At 37.9% G+C, this 21,548-nt stretch overlaps 2 protein-coding genes and 1 long non-coding RNA gene across 4 annotated transcripts in view; 2 read left to right on the top strand and 1 right to left on the bottom strand.

The window, feature by feature from the left end:
- Nucleotides 1-13,696, bottom strand: part of Hecw (Hecw ubiquitin protein ligase) — a 91,150-nt gene extending 77,454 nt beyond the window's left edge. The window contains exons 1-2 of the mRNA XM_073975921.1: nucleotides 13,635-13,696; nucleotides 12,141-13,316 (exon numbers count right to left, since the gene is read on the bottom strand). Coding sequence (XP_073832022.1) covers nucleotides 12,141-13,011 — 871 coding nt within the window. The 5' untranslated portion in view covers nucleotides 13,012-13,316; nucleotides 13,635-13,696. The remainder of the gene's footprint in view (nucleotides 1-12,140; nucleotides 13,317-13,634) is intronic.
- On the top strand, nucleotides 421-1,614 carry LOC141396701 (uncharacterized). 2 transcript variants are annotated; one of them, XR_012411224.1, is made up of 3 exons: nucleotides 421-597; nucleotides 1,109-1,339; nucleotides 1,408-1,614. It is a non-coding gene; the product is annotated as an uncharacterized lncRNA (long non-coding RNA). The 2 variants fall into 2 exon arrangements; XR_012411223.1 differs by lacking the exon at nucleotides 421-597 and adding an exon at nucleotides 665-950.
- The window catches only part of LOC141398551 (uncharacterized), a 48,337-nt gene continuing 35,494 nt past the window's right edge, over nucleotides 8,706-21,548 (top strand). Inside the window, exons 1-3 of the mRNA XM_073975920.1 lie at nucleotides 8,706-8,830; nucleotides 9,481-9,983; nucleotides 10,035-10,204. The gene's annotated coding sequence lies outside the window, so the exon portion shown is untranslated. The remainder of the gene's footprint in view (nucleotides 8,831-9,480; nucleotides 9,984-10,034; nucleotides 10,205-21,548) is intronic.

Raw genomic sequence — 21,548 nt, 5'->3', positions numbered from 1 at the left:
TTACAATCGATAGCTGCAAAAATGGCATCATTGTAGGGAAGAAAGACATGTTGCCAGAATGTTTCTATCGCCTTTTTCTGTAAAAATTTGATTCATTTACTTCAATTCATTGGACTCTCGGATTCGTGGAAATTCAATAATATGTTGCATTGTTTCTAACGATGGTACCACAACACTCGATGATTTGCTTTGCATGAATATAGGGATTAAAAGATCAACATATGTGTGTATGTTGCAATCGAATTAAACATAAAATAAATATTTAATACAATAATAGCTTTTACGCGGCGTAAGTCACTTCTTTCTAGCTCCCTCATTCTTAGTCTAAGCGAAAATAAATGCAGAAAATGCACCGAAAACCGAAAAGTTCTAACTCAAATTTTCTACATTGAAATCCCTACTTATTTGAATTTCATTTCAAAATGACAATTTTCAAATGACAAAAAGACATTTTTCAGACTGAAATTCAGTCTGACAAGGCCCCCCAATAAGGTAAGAAAGCAAAAAAGGAAGAAAAGAAAAATAAATTGCAAAACCCGAAAAAATGATGGAATCAAATGCTGAATTAATGTGCAAAAATGGCGAGGAGCAATTCGGGTATGTAGAGTGCAAATTTTAATAGTGAAGTGATTAGTGAAATTAACTTTTGTAAATCTTTTAAAGAAATCCAATAATATTTTGGCTTTACGGAATATTGTCATATTATTTGTTACAACAATTGATTTTAATAACAGTTAAATGCCTTTGGCGTGCAATGAAAATATTAGTGAGAATTATTTGGCACCTATTCCGTAAAGTCTATTCGTGGTTATTGGATTTAGAAAGATCATTTGAATGGAATATGAAATATTTGTTTATATTGTCAGTTTTTCTATTTGTAACTTTTATATTAGGAATAGCATTTTGGACATTTGTATATCTGTTTGTATATCGTTTATCAAAATTCTATGGTATTTCTATTTTTAATTATTTTTTTCGTTAATAAAATAATCTGTTGTTATTGTTTTTGATGTTGTATAAATGGATTTATAAAATAAAACAATAATTTGACATACATATGTACATATTTTTTTCTTTTAATTTAATATTTCCAATTTTAATTTTTCAGCTTTAGAATTTAACTTTTGATCCTGAATTGTGGAAAAGATTATGTGAAGGCTTGGGCCAAGGCTGTCCTAGGCGGTTTCGAAAGTCATTCTGTAGGCTGTTATACCGACTCAGCTGGTATTGAAGTTATTCGTCGTCAAGTTTCGGACGGTGTACCCTGTGATTGGCATAAGTTTGCTTGGCCACCAGTGGGTCCGTCTCATGGTATTAATAGTGTGTTTGCCTTGTGAAGGTGTGGAAGCTGAATATATTATTAAAAAGGAAATGGGAACATTTATATTTGTTCTTTCTATTCTACAGATGTAATGTTGATGGTAAAGCCTATTTCTCTAATGTCCTCTGTATTCTGCCACAATAGCTGAATGATCAAAGTTGATTACTATTTGGAGGAAGAATCTGGTTGTAGTCTATCGACTGCTGATTTGCAACTCTTTTCCATAAATACCTGTAATCGACGTACCATTGTTGTAATTTTGTAATCTTGGCATCCTACGTATCAAGTTTTGACAAGACAAAATATTAAAGAAATTTTGAAATTTGCCCATAATGTTTGTGTTTTACATTTTGGGTAATTAAGTATACCAGGATAATATTTACGATAAGGATTCGAAATTCTGCTCACCCTACAGTGAAGTGGAATTGGCTAGTTTTATGTCCTCCTCCAAGGGTTACTTGAGTGAATGTTGTATTCGTGATGGCTATATGGAAATCATCAACATGTGCCCACTAGTTATGGCTGTGCTGGTCAAGTGGCTGTTAGTGCATTGGATATTATTAATCCAGGAATAATGGTAAATTTTCGTCGTGAGCAATACTCGCCATTTACTAAGAGTTTTCGGTAACTCAATGGAACAATGCACGTGGATTTCGAAAAGATTTTGGGTGATACTATGACACAATGCTCGTGGATTTTGAAAACGCTTTTACATGACTCGAGTGTGCAATACTTGTCAATTCATAGAGGTTTTTGGGTTACACAAGGGATACATAGTCGACGATTTTGAGAGGTTTTTGGTTGGCTAAAGGGTGAAATCAAACACAAAATCGTTGATATTGAAAGGTTTTTAGGTGGACATATTCAGGGGAAATGGTGCCCCTTTGGACTTATTCCAGGGGAAAGGGCTTTCAAGACTCTTTTCAGGGCAAAGGTTGTTCCTTTAGACCCTCTTCCAGGGGAAAGGGTTCTACCTAAGGCCCTATCCAGGGAAAAGGGTGTTAACTAAGTCCCTTTCCAGGGAAAGGGTGCTTAATAAGGCCATTTCCAGGGTATAGGGTGCTTTCTAAGACGCTTTCCAGGGGAAAGGGTGATTACTTAGGCAGGAAAGGGTTCTACCGAAGACCCTTTCCAGGAGAAAGGGTGCCACGTAGGGAAAGGATGCGTACTAAGAACCTTTCCAGAGGAAAGGGTGTTTACTTAGAACCTTTCCAGGGGAAAGGTTGCTTACCGTTTACTGGGGAAAGGGTGCTTACCAAGACGCTTTCCGGGAAAAAGGTGGTTACTAAGACCCTTTCTAGGGGAAAGGATGCTTACTAAGACCATTTCCAGGGGAAAAACTATTGTGTGAATGCGGTCCTGCCTATGGCAGCGAGTTCTTTCGTAGAACGGGTCATTCTTTATACCCTTTCCAGGGAAACTTACTAAGAACCCTTCCAGAGTAAAGGATGTTTACTAAGAACCTTTCCAGGGAAAGGATGCTACTTAAGACCCGAAAGTTGCATCTGCACGTGAAGCATCGGATACGAAGCACTATAAACGTGTTGTATCCTATCTCTGCAAGTTCGTAGGGAGAGATGCCAACTTGCATTCGGAGAGGGAGGTCCACCTCATCAGGGGTAAGCTGAAATTCATAAGGAAGTTCGAGAGAACTTACCCACGTGAATTTCATCGCGAGCTCCAGGTGGAAAGGATCTTCCTCCCGGATAAAGTAGTGGAGCCGGCTAAGCCTACTGCCTCTGGCAAATGTGCTGCGCCGAAACCTATTCAGAAGCTTAACCCGAACCAATAGGTAAAGGAAAAGGCTGATGAGTGCACCACCAAACCTACAGGCACCCCTAGTGGTGACCGACCGGTAAAGGACTCTGTCTCAAAGCCTGATTCTGATCCGAAAGGCAAAGGTGAAGCGGCTGGAAATGCTGGTCTCAATAGAAAGATGGTTAGGCCAGCTAAGGAAACATTGTCTTCTGGAGGAACGAACAATGCCCCGCAGCATAAATCTGTGAAGCGCGTTCGTTCCTCCGAGGGTCCACAGCCTTCACCAAAGAAGACAATGACTTCTCAGCTGGTTGAACCATCAACCTCGTATGCGGCGGTTGTTGAGCGTACATCCAAGGTGAAGCGACCGAGTACAGAGAAGGCATCCGCCTCCTCTGGAAAAGTTAACCCCAAGAAGCCATACAGTAGACCGGTTGCAGTGGCAGATGATAAAGACCTTCATTTGGCAATCATCAACAAAGCTGACCCAAATGGTAGAATCAGCGACAGTCACTGGTTGCTTTTTGAAACTGGTCTTCGGTCTGCCATAGTTTCTGGACCGGAATATCAGGAAGACCGACAATTTGGCAGCGCCTTCTTACGAAAGGGTGTCAAGGTTATTAACTGTCTGAACAAGAAGTCACGAGATTTTCTTGTTCGGACAGTTGAGGGCGTTGGCGCTCTGTGGGAAGGAGCTGATCTTGCGGCGGTCTCCCTATCCAATATTCCGTCCAGGAGGATTCTTCTCACTACTTCGGGCTGGACTGTAATAAGTCTAGCACCCTGTAACGAGGATGGTGGTTTAGTTGGGGGAGTTATATCTTAGAAACTGAATTTCGGTTCAGGATGGGTTCGGTTTCGACTGAGTCCACCCCACGAAACTCAGTAAGGGTAGGGAAGCGGCAAAGGCTGCACATCTTGCAGATTAATCTGCATCATTGCAAAGCCGCCGCCGCTGAACTACTCTTGTCCCTCACGAACTCTGAAGTGGACATTGTCTTAGTCCAGGAGCCTTATATCTATAAGAAAAAGGTTTCTGGACTAAGCAATGCCAATTTCGACATCTTCGCCGCGTCCGAGGGGGACAAGGTGAGGACTTGTATAGTAGGTAAAAAGAGCTTAAATCTAATCTTTCTATCTAATTACAGCAACTGTGACTTGTAATGTAACTGGGGCATGATCCAAACTTCAAAATTAGGGATAGGGAGGAGGTCATCGACCTAACCCTCTCTAATCTAGATGACTCCGTCCTAAGAAATTTGAGGGTATCTAAAGAATGTTCCTTCACGGATCATATGAAGATATCCCACAATTTGCATCGCCACGCTTATATCAAATCCTGGAGGAGATCTATAGGGCGTGTTTGACTCTCTCATATGTACCGGGTCTGTGGAGAGAGGTAAAAGTTACTTACATTCCCAAAGCGGGAAAACCTAGTCACTCTGCACCAAAGGTCTACAGACTCATCAGTTTATCATCCTTTCTCCTTAAGACTCTCGAAAGACTAATTGATCTGGAGATAAGGAGCCATGTAGATACCGCCACTATAAGCAACTCACAACACGCCTATATTAAAGGCAAATCTGTGGAGTCTGCCTTGCATGAGGTGGTTGGCTTCATTGAGAGGAATATGGAAAACTCAAACATTACCTTGGCTGCCTTTCTGGACATAGAAGGAGCTTTTAACAACGTAGAACTTGAGTCCATAAAACTCTCACTTAAGAAAGTTAACACACCTGAACCTCTAACTTGCTGGATAAATAATATGCTGGAAAGCAGAATTATAAACTCCAGCATTGGGGTGACAAAAATTAGGAAAACAGTAACTAGAGGCACCCCCCAAGGAGGGGTGCTCTCACCGTTACTGTAAAAAGTTGTTGCCTATGCGGACGACGTTGTACTACTGATTTCTGGTAAGTTTCCGTCAACCATTTCGGAGCTTATGCAAGGAGCATTATCGACGCTGTCGCGCTGGGCTAAGGCCAATGGCCTTGGAGTAAACCCAACCAAGACAGAACTGGTAATGTTCACGAGAAAGCGTAAGCTCGGCGTATTTGTACCACCAACACTGGATAGAGTGCAGCTTCAGCTCTCGCCCGAGGCAAAGTACCTTGGCACAATCCTGGACTGTCATTTGCGATGGAACAGGAATGCTGAGGAAAGGGCGAAGAGAGCATTGATTGCACTTTATTCATGTAAGAATTCTATTGGGAAAAGTTGGGGTCTAAACCCATCGATTATACACTGGCTGTATAACACCGTGGTTAGCCCCATCTTATCCTATGGTTTTCTTGTTTGGTGGCACTCACTGCGCCAAAAATCGACATCCGGTAGACTTGACAAGGTACAAAGAGCTGCCTCGATTCTCATAACTGGAGCCACCAGGAGCACACCACAGGCTGCTCTGAACGCAATGCTGAACTTAAAACCACTGAGTCTCAGCATTAAGTGTCAGGCAACTCGCAGTGCCCTACGGCTGCATGAACAGGATCTCTGGCGCGGTTGCACCTATGGGCATGGATGTATCCTGAACGAATCAGGCATAAATGTGAACCAACGCGGAAAACTGAGCGACTATACATATATCACCAGTCCTGAGATTTGACAATATAGATGTCGTTATACCTAGTAGAGACGACTGGAACCGCAGTAACCCCCCTCTGGACGGTCTGGCTTTTTATGCAGACGGTTCCAAGTTGGAGGAAGGTACCGGGGCTGGCATCTACTGTGAAAGGCTATCTCTTGAGTACACCTACAGGCTAGACAGCAACTGCAGTGTTTTCCAGGCTCAAATTTTCGCGATTTGGAAGGCAGCGGAATTGATAAAAAGTTTGGATGCAGAAATCTTTGAACCGGTTACTATCTTTGTGGATAGTCAAGCGGCTCTTAAAGCCATCAAATCCTGCAACATCAAATCCGATGTCATCCTTAAGTGTCGATCAGCCTTGGAATTCTTCTCACTACTTCGGGCTGAACTGTAATAAGGCTAGCACCCTTAGCTCTTAAAGCCATCAAATCCTGCAACATCAAATCCGATGTCATCCTTAAGTGTAGATCAGCCTTGGAAACGCTAACTAACGGCTTCCGGCTATGCTGGGTACCAGGACACCGCGACTATTTGGGTAATGAAAGAGCAGACGAATTAGCTAGACGAGGATCGCAGTCTACAGATCTAGCTATCGCTGACTCTATCAAACCACCCATTTGTCATTTCCTTCAAAAAATTGAAACGTTCTCTGACGAAAGAGCCAATGAATTGTGGCATAATGAACCTAGGTGCATTGTGGCAAGATCCATATGGTCGTCTCTGTCAGTCAAAAGAACGAACTCTCTGTTGAACCTGAGTATAGCTGAAGTTAGAGTAACGACGGGAGTCATTACTGGACACTGTTATATCAGGGCCCATATCATCAAATGGGATGAGGATGTTACTGACTACTGCAGACTCTGTGAGGATGAGGAGGAGTTAGAGACGATCGAGCACATCCTGTGTCGCTGTCCAGCCTTGGCTCGCAGACGGCATAGGTTAGTAGGTGTTCACTTCCCATCGTGTCTAACTTTCTACTCAACTGTGGAACCTGTTGTGATCTACAACATCATCAAAAATCTGAAGTGGCTGGGACAGCGCAACCTAAACGCGTAAACTAATTCAACTATTCTGCCTACCATTAAAAATAAATCTTTTTTCCTCCTCTAAAACTATTCCTCCTCTCTTCAACGTTCTTGTAATTTATTCGTTCTTTAATTTTCTAACAACTTTCTTCCCCCTATCCTCTCTTTTTTTCATCTCCTCTTTTCTTGCAGCTTTTCTCTACTGGATGATCACAATGGACCGGAAGGTCTCCGAGTGACGCAGTCACGAGTTAGTGGCTTCACATCCCCTAACCTAACCTTATCTTGGCTACAATTTTTGTCTTTGTGTTGTATCGAAAATCTCAGTGGTTTGGCTGTTACATGCCAAAATATCCAAAAAACCTTGAAAAAAACTTCAAGTCAAAATCCGGGGGCTCGATTTTCACCGTAGACAGACGCAGTCCTGCCTATGGCAGCGAGTTCTTTCGTACCGGATTGACACGAAACCATAGTGTTTTTTTTTCAGCGACTGCCAACCCACCATCAAACCTATGTTTGTACGTAGTTTTCATGCTGTTACAACAACAACAAAAACCAGGTCAGTTGTGGCTCAACTACGCTCATATATGCCATGGTGAGAATTGAGCTGAATGATATGATACGGGTAACATTCGACAGCATGTTCATGTCATACGCACATAATACAGGTATCTGCTATAGAATACATTGGCAGAATGTATGTTGGAACAAAGGCCTCAAATCTCTAGCCGGTAGCACTTGGCTAAATAAAACGCTAGAACGTCACTTTGAGAACTACTACAGGATGACTGCTCATGTCATCGACCATCTGCATGTATGAGTAGTCGAAGATTGCAGTGCTTGCCTGTAAAAACCGAATACCCGCAATGCCATGGCACGGTTAGCAAATCCTAAAGCTATTTCTTCAAACCCTTTACAATCGAGAGCTGCAAAAATGACATCATTGTAGGGAAGAAAGACATGTTGCCAGAATGTTTCTATCGCATTTTGCTGAAAAAAACTTGATTCATTTGCTTGCTCAATTCATTGGACTCATGGCTTCGTGGAAATTCAATAATATGTTGCTTTGTTTTTAACGATGGTACCCACAAAACTCGATGATTTGCTTTGCATGAATATAGGCATTACAAGATCAACATATGTATATATCGAGCCCTTCCCGCGAAAATGATGTAAGCGACATTTTTTCGATTTTCGTTTTTTTACGGAAATCTATGAAGAATATTCCAACACACCATCTCCCAAATTTTTAGAACTCAGCCATGTACCGTTACGAAATTAGAGCAAAAACAATTTTGATGTAAGCGCCATTTTTGCTTTTTGTGTACATTTGTTTGTGACAGCGAATTGTCGCTTACATCAAATTGCACATATACATACCATGTCGTTATTCAACTATATTACAAGAAATGCGTTTTAATCGTATAATTCTTCGAATAAATACTTGCTATAAAATTAGTATGCTTTGTTTTTAAATTGTAGATAAGAATTACTCTAAAAATGATTTGTTTCAAATAATTTTTTTGATGTAACCGCCACTTCTCAAAGTAAAAGCCTGATTGCGTGACAGCGAAAAAGATGTAAGCGACACAAACTACCGTTATATTGAAGATATTCCACAATTTTTTTATTTTTTCAGTAAGTAGGATTTAATAACAGAACTATACCAAATTTGAATAAACAATTTTGGTTATGTCTAAAGTTATTCAATAAAAACCGTCTCCTGTAAAATTAGCTTTTTGTCGCTTACACCTTTTTCGCGGGAAGGGCTCGATATGTTGCAATCGAATTAAACATAAAATGCATATTTAATACAATAATAGCTTTTACGCGGCGTAAGTCACTTCTTTCTAGCTCCCTCCCTCTTAGTCTAAGCGAAAATAAATGCAGAAAATGCACCGAAAACCGAAAAGTTCTAATTCAAATTTTCTACATTGAAATCCCTACTTATTTGAATTTAAAAATGACAATTTTCAAATGACAAAATGACATTTTTCAAATTGAAATTCAGTCTGACAAGGCCCCCCAATAAGGTAAGAAAGCCAAAAAGGAAGAAAAGGAAAATAAATTGCAAAACCCGAAAGGAAGGATAAAATCAAAAGCTGAATTAATGTGCAAAAAAGGCGAGGAGCAATTCGGGTAAGTAGAGTGCAAATTTTAATAGTGAAGTGATTAGTGAAATTAACTTTTGTAAATCTTTTAAAGAAATCCAATAATTGGTTTGTCTTTTTACGTACTGAACTTTACTGAACATTTTTTCTTCAGTAAAGTTTTGACAATTGTATAATTGAAATGTTGCTAAACATTACTGAAGAAACAATGTTCAGTAAAGTTCAGTACGTAAAAGGACAAACCTAATATTGTGGCTTTACGGAATATTGTCATATTATTTGTTACAACAATTGATTTTAATAACAGTTAAATGCCTTTGGCGTGCAATGAAAATATTAGTGAGAATTATTTGGCACCTATTCCGTAAAGTCTATTCGTGGTTATTGGATTTAGAAAGATCATTTGAATGGAATATGAAATATTTGTTTATATTGTCAGTTTTTCTATTTGTAACTTTTATATTAGGAATAGCATTTTGGACATTTGTATATCTGTTGGTATATCGTTTATCAAAATTCTATGGTATTTCTATTTTTAATTATTTTTTTCGTTAATACCATAATCTGTTGTTATTGTTTTTTGTTGTTGTATAAATGGATTTATAAAATAAAACAATAATTTGACATATGTACATATTTTTTTCTTTTCATTTAATTTTCCCAAATTTAATTTTTCAGCTTTAGAATTTAACTTTTGATCCTGAATTGTGGAAAAGATGATGTGAAGGCTTGGGCCAAGGCTGTCCTAGAGGGTTTCGAAAGACATTCTGAAGTTTTTTTACCGATTCAGCTGGCATTTAACTATGCGTCTTGAAGTTTCGGATGGCATGCGATTTTCTTGACAGTCGGTGCGTCGCATGGAATTAAGAATGTATTGACCTGGTTGAGATAAGGAAGCTGAATATATTATTGAAATGGAAATGGGAAATTTTATATTTTTTCTTTCTGTTCCACATATGTAAAATTGAATATTTGTATTCGGCCACAATTGCTGAATACGGCATGACCAAAGTTGATTACCATATGGAAGAAGAATCTGGTTGGAGACTGTAATCCACGTGTCATTGTTGTAATTAATCCTGGCAATGCCTCGGACCAAGTTTTGACAAGACATTCTTAAATTTGAAGAAATTATGAAATTTGCCTACAATACACTGGTTGGACATTTTGGCTGATAAAAAGTATACCAGGATAATATTTACGATAAGCATTTGAAATTCTTCTATTTCAAGATGGATGACCCTGCAGTGAAATTGAATTGGCAAATTTTTTGTTAATGTGGTGCACGTGGTGGTTATGTGGAAATCATCAACATGTTCCCACAAGTTATGGCTATGTTAGCGAAATCTATTGTCGCTCCATTGTGTAGCACCACTACTGGCAAATGGCCGTTACTGCATTGGTAAGTTGGAATTTTGGATATTTTGATAATATTAATCGAGAAAGTATGGTGAATTTTGAAAGGTTGCTCGAAGCGGCAATACTCGGCAATTTATTAAGATTTTTCGGTGACTCAATGGAACAATACTCGAGGATTTTGAAAAGCTTTTGAATGACACTATGGGATAATCCTCGTGGATATTGAAAGGGGTTTGCATGACTCGAATATGTAATACTCGTCGATTTATAAAGGTTTTTGAGTGACTCAGAAGGGGGGACATAGTCGAGGATTTTGAAAGTTTTTTGGGTGACTAAAGGGGATGAAATCCTAGATTTTGAAATGTTTATGAGTGACTCGCGGACACAAAATCGTTGATATTGAAAGGCTTTTGGGTGGCTCAGGTGGACATATTCAGGGAAAATGGTGCCCCTTTAGACTCTTTCCAGGGAAAAGGCCTTTCCAGACTCTTTTCAGGGGAGAGGTTGCTCCTTTAGACCCTTTCCAGGGCAAAGGGAGCTTACTAAGACACTTTCGACAGGAAAGGGTGATTACTTAGACCCTTTCCAGGGGAAAGGGTTCTACCTAAGGCCCTATCCAGGGGATAGGGTGTTACGTAAGACCCTTTCCAGGGCAAAGGGTGCTACCTAAGACCCTTTTCAAAGGAAAGGGTTTTACCCTTTCCAGGAGAAAGTGTGCTACGTAAGACCCTTTCCAGGAGAAAGTGTGCTACGTAAGACCCTTTCCAGGAGAAAGGGTGCTACGTAAGACCCTTTTCAGGAGAATGGGTGCTACGTAAGACCGTTTCCAACGGAAAGGGTGCTGCCTTAAGCCCTTTCTAGGGGAACGGGTCGTTCTTTATACCCTTTCCAGGGGAACGGGTCGTTCTTTATACCCTTTCCAGGGAAAGGATGCTTACTACGAACCTTTCCAGAGGAAAGGGTGTTTACCTTTTCAGGGGAAAGGGTGCTACCTAAGACATTTTCAGGGGAAAGGGTGCTACCTAAGACCTTTCCAGGATAAAGGGTGCTACGTAAGACCCTTTCCAGGAGAAAGGGTGCTACGTAAGACCGTTTCTAACGAAAAGGGTGCTACGTAACACCATTTCCAACGGAAAGGGTGCTGCCTAAGGCCCTTTCCAGGAGAACGGGTCGTTCTTTATACCCTTTCCATGGGAACGGGTCCTTCTTTATACCCTTTCCAGGGAAAGGATGCTTACTAAGAGCCTTTCCCGAGGAAAGGGTGTTTACTAAGAACCTTTCCAGGAAAGGGTGCTACTTAAGAGCTTTTCAGGGGAAAGGGTGCTACCAAAGACCTTTTCAGGGCAAAGGGTGCTACCTAAGACCTTTCCAGGAGAAAAGGTGCCACCTAAGACCTTTCCAGCAGAAAAGGTGCCACCTAAGACCCTTTCCAGGGAACAGGGTGTTTACTAAGACCCTTTCCAGGGAACAGGGTGTTTACTAAGACCCTTTCCAGGAGAAAAGGTGCCAACTAAGACCTTTCCAGCAGAAAAGGTGCCACCTAAGACCCTTTCCAGGGAACAGGGTGTTTACTAAGACCCTTTCCAGGGAACAGGGTGTTTACTAAGACCCTCTCCAGGGGACAGGGTGTTTACTAAGACCCTTTCTGGGGGATTAGTTTTGGCTCAACTACGTTCGGTATGGTGCAGCTGTCTAAATTCTTACAAAGCAAGGATTGATGATACCATCTCAAACATCTGTCCAGCATGCGACACAGGCCTTCACAACGCACTGCACCTTATCAACGGCATGTCAAACTAACTCAACTAACTCCAGCAGCTTTCTTGCTACAATCCATCAGAGCAACCACATTCCTAGAACAGGAGACATGCCATGGGCCAGATTAAACAACAGGTAAAAGATCTAGCAGAACATATTTATATCTTCTCTAAATTTAAATAACCTTAAATAAATACCGGTAGAAAAGAAAATTTACTTACTTCTTCCTCTTTTCTTGCGCAAAACTACCAACGGTTCGTCATCCTCAATGTGAGGCAAATCCTGCTCCTGTTGTTGTTGTTGAACCCTAATGATATCATTGTCTAATAGCAAAGACGACGATGATGGTGTGTAGACGGAATTCACATCATTAAGAATGTTGGTTGCCAGACCAACGGCACCTTCGCACTCATCGTCATCCAAAACAATGGCATTGGAATGTGAAAACAATGTGTTTGTGTTTAATTCATTGGCTTCTTTTTGATCATTATCATTTTTATCAATAGTTATTGTAGCGGATGCCGCCGCAGCAGCATCAGCATAATGTTGTTTCGCTTGCTGAAGTTCTTTTTGCATCGATGCTGGTAACTCGATGGTTTCTGATGTTATGACATCATTGACTATTTTCAATGTATCCCCAAATGTCAATACAAGTTCCGGTTCATCGCCAGTAGCTTCATAAAATGTTTGATTACTTTCATCGTCTCCATCATCATCGCCAGCAACAACAACATCATCGCTATCTAAATAAACGGCTTCTTCTTTTTTATCAATTTCCTCCTTATTGCCTTTATTTGTTGGCTTGATTTTATTAAACAAATTATTACTTTTTATTGGCGACGAAGAAGAGCTTTCTGAAGGCGCTTTCATTCCTTTGTTTACATTGCTTTGTTTTGTATTATTTATGCTGTCGCTGGAATCGCACAACTGCGCAGTTCCGATGCTGCTCTTGTCAATGCTTTGTTTATTGTTTTCATTGGCTTCTATGTTGTTGTCTTCGTCATCAACACGTTGTTCGACGACGACTAAAACACCATCATCTCCACCACCCTCATCCATTTCTATGATTTCTCTGCAACTGTCTTTGTTCATCCACCATACATTTCCATTTGCTGAGATGTTTACCTCCCACAACAGAACAACAGAAACTACAACATAATCCAAAATTTACGTTGTTTTTGCACAAACATCATTATTATTTTGCCGGTCATTATTTTTCTTTACATTACTATCGTTATTTTCCCTTTTCGGTTTTTTGTTTATTTTCCGAATTTCCGTTTTTGTTTTGCTACCATTATTCCTCGATTGTGTATCACTCTTTTTCACTTGATTTTTCTGCTCTTTCTGCTCTGCTCTACTTTTAATTTATAGATTTTTTTCGCTGTCGCTTAGCGAGGCTAAATTTAAATTTATTTTCACAAAACCAAATGAAAAAATATGCAATTTTTTATATTTTACTTTAAAATATAACATTGCAAATATCTATTACATTGTTTCACTTGATATTTCCATAATATTGATTCGCATTTATATTAATATACATCTAATACGTCGACAAGATTCGGTTGTCGTGGCTCGAAATTTTATTGTAAATTTTCATATTAAAAACATAACTTTGCAGCATTTATTTATTAAATATTTAATAATATGCTATATAGCCTTCATTTGTAAACACTTTTTAATTTAATTAGAATTGATTTGATAGCGATTTTTACATTTTTTCACAATTTTCTTTTCACAGACACTCATTTTAACTCGGTTAATTAGCGTAGAGATTGCAAAAAAATCTATTGGATCAGTGGCAAACAGCTGATTGCGTCAATAGAAGATAATTAGTCAAAGCGTGTCGTAGGACAAATGTTATTTGGTCTGTTCCATGGTGGAATAATAAGGTGTAACACCAAAAACAGCTGATCTTCATACCAATTGTCAAAATGCGTTATTGTGAATAAAATCACATACAAAATATAAACAAGCAATTCACAGTAATGCGTTATTGTGAGCAAATTTGACGTTTGACATGATTTGATGTAACACCTTCTTATACTATGTTTACATTTACGAAATCCACTCGATTTCAGCTGTGTTCCTTTACTTACCTGAGGTTACCATTTTAACCATTTTTTACCATTTTTAACCTGCAAAGCGTTCCTTAACCCCGAAAAGTGGCAAAACTGGAAGCAATTTTTAAGAGAGTGAGAGGGGAGAGAGAGCGAAAATGGCTTTCTCTTCTACCACAGGCTACCAGCAAAATTTCTGCAGGTAGAAAATGGCAGAACTGATTTTTCGACTTTTGTTTGACGATTATTTCACAAAATGGACGAAAAACCGAAGAAAAAGTCGAACACTGACAACACTAAACTAAAAACTGTGAAATAAAAGACGAAAATTGATTTTTTATGTTTTTTCTGACATTGCTGCCGGATCTACCATTTTTCCGTTCCTTTACTTTTCTGGTAAAAATGTTCATGAGAGAGCAATTTTGAACAGTTTTGCAACTTTTCTCTTTTACCACTCTTACCATTAAAAAGTAAAGGAACAAAGCTTTCAACTGTCAATTCCATTGCTCAAACGTCAAATGAAATTCAATCGATTTCAGATGATTTTTCATTTGACGTATACACAAAGGAATTGACAGATGAAATCGAGTGGATTTCGTAAATGTAAACATAGTATTATTCCACCATGGTCTGTTCCATGACACAATAATACAGGAACAGTGGCAAAAACAGCTGATCTTCATACCAGTTGTCAAAATGCATAATTGTGAATAAAATCGCATACAAAATGTAAACAAGCAATTCACAGTAATGCATTATTGTGAGCAAATTTGACGTTTTGTATGATTTGATGTAACACCTTCTTATTCCACCATGGTCTGTTCCATGGTGGAATAATACAGGTCAAGGCACAATCATGGTGTAATAATATAAGGTGTTTGCATGAATGACAACAACTAACAATTTTACAATAACAACATCATTTTATGGGAACTAAATGTCAATGGCAACGTTTGAATACCAAAACAGTTCGAAAAATGTACAAGAAATAATTAATAAGATTTACAATTTAATTCTAATTGGCATCGAAATTATTCTATACAAATTTCTACAAAAGGTAGGTCTCGTTGCCCTGATCACAACAATATATATATCGTCAAGATGTAGTCCATACTTCCCGAGATATAGGCCTTCAAAGTTCCAAAAACATATATATGTTTATAGCTAGGTTATATCGGCATAAGTCGGGAATACGAGCGCACACCCAAATTTTTACCACAGGTAGGTCTCGTCGTCCTGAACACAAAAATATATATACCATCTCTGGGAAGTCCATACTTCCTGAGATATAGGCCTTTAAAATTCCAGAAATATGTAGCCGAAGGCCGGCTAATTAGAGAAAAATTAATAATTGCTCTGTTCCAGAACCTGCAAGAAGCTACTAATTTTTACTACGATAACAATTTTCCCTTTATGTTATCGAAGAAAATAGTAAAAATTAGTAGAATCTTGCAGTTCTGGAACAGACCAAATATAAAATAAAGTTTTGTTTCCATTCCCTTGATTTGCACTTGTCCATAGGTGAAAGTCTTAAGTCCCCAGCCGAAGGCCGGCTATTTAGAAAAAAATTTAATTTAAAAGAAAATTTTGAACTTTAATGGCCTATATCTCGGGAAGTATGGACTACATCTAGATGACATACAGTGACACAGAAAAGTATACATACACCCTACAAAAATGCAGTTTAGGCTAAATCGTTGGGTTTTTTACAGCAACAACTGCACTGTGTGGCTCCTTGGTGACAAAATAACCACAATTACACAAATTTATTTTAATCTAATACGTATACGTAATACCATTAAAGAAATTCAATTTTCACAACACAGAAAAGTATACATACACCCCAAGGAAATACGAGCGTTATCGTAAAATTTATGGAATTAGTAGCAAAATTTATACATTTTTTAGTTTTGGCGAATGTCTCTGGGTGTCTGAGATATATTTTAGAGAAAACAAATATTTTTGGGGGTTTAATGCCGTCATTTAAGGCCGGACTTCCTGTATAGCTCATTAAACCTGACCCTTGCTTAATCCTTTGCGTTTTTAGGTATTGTACTTTATAAAACGCACAAAATTTGTTTCAGACTGCAAATTGAGACCCTAGAAAGCTTTGGAGTTGTTATTCAGAAAAATATTCCTTCCTGGACGTCGATTAATACACGTTTTTCTTCAAATTTCTCAGGAAGTTAAAATATTCCGCGGAATTCCTGGTGCAAATTACATACAAAAGGCATTGAATTACCTTGCAATATGGTCGGATACAATCCTTGAGCATTAATTGAATCAGAAATGCATTATTGTGAATAAAATCACATACAAAAGGTAAACAAGCAATTCACAGCAATGCGTTATTGTGAACAATTTTGATGTTTGGTAGGTACAGCGGCAAAAACAGCTGATTATCACACTAGTTGTCAAAATGCACTATTGTGAATAAAATTACATACCCAGCAAAACAATTGGAAGTTGTGCAATTGGAGTTATGGTTTCACAACATCTTTCGAGTTAGTCCAACAGAGTTATAAAAAATGCACTCCGTTCGATACATTTTCTAAGCAGTTGCTGTAGAGATCCCTACAGAAAAAAACAGTTGGTTGATCCCTACACATATCTTCAAAAGATGAACAAGAGTGTATACATTTTGAAGAATTAGTTATAAAATAAAGAAATAACAACTTAAGTTGCGAACATTTTTTCGGTAATTCACGAGACGGAAATTTTTAATGAAGTGGAGTTGGAGTCCATGTCGAAAGCTGAACTAGTGATGGGAAGGCAACATAAAAAATTTAGGATGATTTAGTGATTCAACTGCATCCGCAGATGCATCGGCAGATGCAGTTGAATCACTAGAAGTGTACAGTACAAGTGCCGTTGGAGTACATCTTTTTCTATAAATTCACTTATGAATTTTACAAGAGAGCGCGCATCTAGGATGTACTCCATTTTGCTTCCACAGCACACAGCTAGGATGCACTCCGTTTTCGATCCAAATCACAGCTTTTGATGTAGTCGTTTGGATTGAATTTAAAGGCACTCTTCGGATTGAGTTTTTAATCAATCTAAAGATGCAGTAAAAATGCAAGCTATTGCGAAATATCCCAGAATAAATAAAATGAATTAATTATTTGTGTAAAACAAAAATACAAAGAACTTTATTATATAAACACAAATTAAAAAGTTTTCATTAAATTCAATCACAATTGAGTGTACTTCCTCCGTTCTCCATTTAATCCAAGCGCAAGTAATTTTGCTTCGTCATCCTTAAGGCCTGCGTACATAAGTTGCTCTGTCTGATTGCCTTGCTTTCCTGCTTCATTTTTGACATAATAAAAATAAAAGAATAAAGAAGGCCGAGGAAATTTCGAACTGGGTTGCCCTTTTCTTTTTTATTCTTTTATCAGAAGTAAGCAGGCAAGGCAGCTTATGTACGCAGGCCTCAAAGGTTTTTTATGTTGCCTTCCCATCACTAGTTCAGTTTTCGGCTCCAACTCCACTCCATTAAAAATTTCCGACTCGTAAATTTCCACAAAAATGTTTGCAACTTTAGTTTGTATTTTTTTAATTTTATAACAAATTCTTCGAGATATATATATTCTCGCTTGTTTCTCTTTTCAAGAAATTATGTCGGCAGCGACTGTTTTTGTTTTGTTTCTCTAAAGCAACTGCTAATAAAATGTATCGAACGGAGTCCATTTTTCATAACTCTGTTGGACTACATCGAAAGATGTTGTGAAATCATAACTCGAATTGCACAACTTCCATTTTATTTTTTGCTGTTCGACTTAAGTCCAATTTACATATGCACATTAAATGATTTCGTTTTACGAAATCCTAGAATCAAATGAAGTGTATTTACATCTGTTTTTTTGCGTCATTTGCTTACGCACACAATCGCACATACACACTTATACAATAACACAAACACACGCACACAATATATTTATGCAGAGAAATAGGAATTTCACAACACAAATGTGTATCAAATAACTTAAATTAATTCTAAAAACAAAAAAACATAATTTTTGCAAGTTTTTTAAACATTTATTTTCACTTTTGTCATCGTTTGAGTATTTTTGTTTTTCTACAACACACACAAACAAACAAAGACATCATAAAACAGTTGCATATTTTGGTAGTTTATGGCGAAAAAGCTGGGTTGCATATAATAGTATGGTGTTTTCGTGCGTTGTTTAGAATAAATGACGCAGCTATCGTCATTTATTTTTGTATGGTAAATGACGCAAAAGGTTGCCTGTTTTAGCATTGGACATTATAGACAATGCTTGGTTTACATTTACGAAATCTACATGATTTTAACTGTCAATTCCTTTGCGTATAAGTCAAATGAAAACACATTTGAAATCCATTGGATTCCATTTGACGTTTAAGAAATGGAATTGACAGTTGAAGTCGAGTGGATTTTGTAAATGTAAACTTACTATAATACCCTAGACAGACGGCAAAGTTAATTTGTATTAAAAATTCCTTAATTTGAATCACTTTTTCACCCTGACAGACGATAGTTTCTGCATTTATGAAACAGCTGTATGTCGCGGTCCACAATAGAGTGATTTCATTGAAAAAATTGCATGAAATTATGCGTCTCTAGATCGACTTACATAGTAGAGTAAAATCATAAAATTGTTGTAGTGGAAATTCGATTTAAGAATGCCTAATTTCATGAAATTTTTTAATGAAATTCACGCTAGTGTGGACCGGGGCTATGTGTTGTTTGTTTGTACTCAGCAGACAATTTCAAAAAATTGACTTTTTCACCATGATATAGCAAAAATAAACTTACAGCCAGTTTCTGTATGTCGAAAGAAGAATGTGTGCCAATGAAACAAGCCCGAACTTTAGTTTTCAAAATAATTTTACTCTTGTGCCAGACACTGAAAATAACACATGAAAATATTTTATTTCGGCGGTGAAGGAGCTCCCTTTCTCCCTTCTTACCCATAAGCTCAAAACATTTTCATGAAAATTTTCATAGTCTGGCACAAGACTTATACTATGTTTACATTTACGAAATCCACTCGATTTCAACTGTCAATTCCATTGCTCAAACGTCAAATGAAATCCAATCGATTTCAGATTAGTTTTCATTTGACGTATACACAAAGGAATTGACAGATGAAATCGAGTGGATTTCGTAAATGTAAACATAGCATTACCTTTGTTTTTGCTTCAAAACAAAGAACAAATTTGAAAAACACACAAGAGTTTGGACGTGTTTCTTTCGCACACATTCTTCTGTCGATATACAGAAACAGGCTGTTAATATATTCGCGATATTTTTGAGTCTTTTTAATTATTATTATAAAATTGTCCCAATACTGTAAAGAAACATTTGAAGAGGATATGTACAAGGTGGCGCAAAAGTAATCTTTCAAAGTTTTTTGGCTGTAACTAAAAAAATGAAAAACTTTGATTTTTATTTTTTTATTTTTATTTGGTCTTTTAATTTTGTTTTACATCAAGTCGAGAATATGATATCAGATAAATGGCCGCCGCCACAGTTTATTGTCATTTGAGCCCTTGTTATGGCATTTTACGTCACTTTGGCCAAAACTTCCGGGTCCTAACATTCTTGGCGGATATTGTCTTTAAGAGCTGAAAGAGTCTGAGGCTTGTTGACATAAACCCGCGACTTCAAAAAGCCCCACAAAAAGAAGTCTGATTATTTTTGATGAAAAATCATCTTCCTCTTGGTGGTGATTAAGGATGGATTGATCGTATGTTAGACGCGATTGGCGGTCAGCGTTTAACAGCTGATGCACCGTCTGGACTTTGTACGGAAACATCTTCAAATATCGTACCAAAATTCGCTGTAAAGACCGTCAACTGATACCCATTTGCGTGGCACGTCGTCTGGTCTATGTCGAAGGCGCTTCCGTGACATCCTCGGCTACAGCAGCAATATTCTATGCGGAACGGATACACCGGGGTCTGTCATGCCTGGCACTTGTTGCGCCAGGCTCTGCGAAGCGAGCGGCTAAACGTCTGCGACGAAATTCACGTTGTGCCAAAGTCACCGACCGATTATTGGTCAAATAAATAGTCACCAATATTCCGCGTTCTGGAGCAGTGTAGCGTAACATTGTTCATCAACGTGAATTTCGCATGTGTTTACTACACAAATGTCAAAACAAAACTGACATTAGGGGCCAATCGCAAAAAATATAGCATTTTCTGATAGGAGGATTTTGCGCCACCTTGTATTATTTTCGATAGAGTTGGTGTGGTGTGTAATGAAATGTTCGTGAAAAAATTTAATTTTTAGAAGGCGCGAAAAACGCTATGTTTTATTTGACGTATACGATGTTTACATTTACGAAATCCACTCGATTTCGACTGTCAATTTCTTTGCGTATACGTCAAATGAAAACTCATCTGAAATCGATTCGATTTCATTTGACGTTTGAGCAATGGAATTGACAGTTGAAATTGAGTGGATTTCGTAAATGTAAACATACTCTAAAGCCACACGCTGAAACTTTCCCATTATTTTGGCGTTCTTAGGTCGAGTTTCCCAATACAGAAATTTCATAAAATCACTTTAGTATGGAACTCGATCTATAAACGCCAAAATAATGGGAAAGTTTCGTATGAAAGTTTCAGCGTGTAGCTTTAGAGATAGTAGTATACACTATGAAATTTGCGGAACAAATTGAATACTCTACCAGCTGGCGGAAAAAAAAATCTGAAATTTTTTTAAATTGTAAGTTTTTTCTAAGTATCCCTCCTTCGGCCGGGGATTTAAGACTTACTTCTATGGACAGGAGCCAATTTAGGGCACGGGAGCAACATTTTTTTTTAATTTAATTTTTTTCTTACTTTAACAAGGGAAATTTCGGAACTTCAGAGGCCCATATCTCGGGAAGTATGGACTTCCTCCCAACAAACTTTATATTTTTGTAATCAGGACGTTAAGATCTACCTATGGTAAATATTTCAGATTTTCCGCCAGCTGGTAGAGTATTCTTCAATTTATTGGTCTGTTCCTTTACTTCTGAAAATGGTAAAACCGGCAAAAGTAGTAAAAGTTGAAAACTGCTCCCATATGAATTGTATTGTGTCTGAAGTAAAGGAACGCTTTTCGAGTAAAAAGTTGTAAAACTTGAAGATTCTTGAACGTAAAGGAACAGGGCTTATGCCAAATTAACATTTGAAATCGAGTGGATTTATAAATCTAATGCTTGGTTTACATTCGGCGTCGTTTCGTGATTTCGAAGGCGTTTCGTGATTTCGCGCGGAACCAAGCAAAATTTATCATGATTTCGCATACAAAAATGAAATCATCTCATTTCATGATTTCAGCGAAATCAACATCGAAATCACAGTACACATGATATACAACCTCGATTTTGCCTAAAAAAGTACCAAAAGTTGCAACACTTTTCACGTATCACAATAAACAAGGTAGATGTGCGAATTGCTGGAACAAAAAATGTTAATATCAAAATTTGTAAACAATGTGAAAAAATATTAAATTACATTGTTACAATGCTATTTTTCATTGTGTTCCCGTACTTTTTTAATGGTAATGTTAGAAAATAGACCGAATTG

This window comes from Musca autumnalis, unplaced genomic scaffold (assembly GCF_047663935.1).
Source record: "Musca autumnalis isolate F117 unplaced genomic scaffold, ASM4766393v1 scaffold_3, whole genome shotgun sequence".
NCBI classification, from domain to species: Eukaryota; Metazoa; Arthropoda; class Insecta; order Diptera; family Muscidae; genus Musca; species Musca autumnalis.
This window is presented reverse-complemented; position numbering and strand designations above follow the sequence as displayed.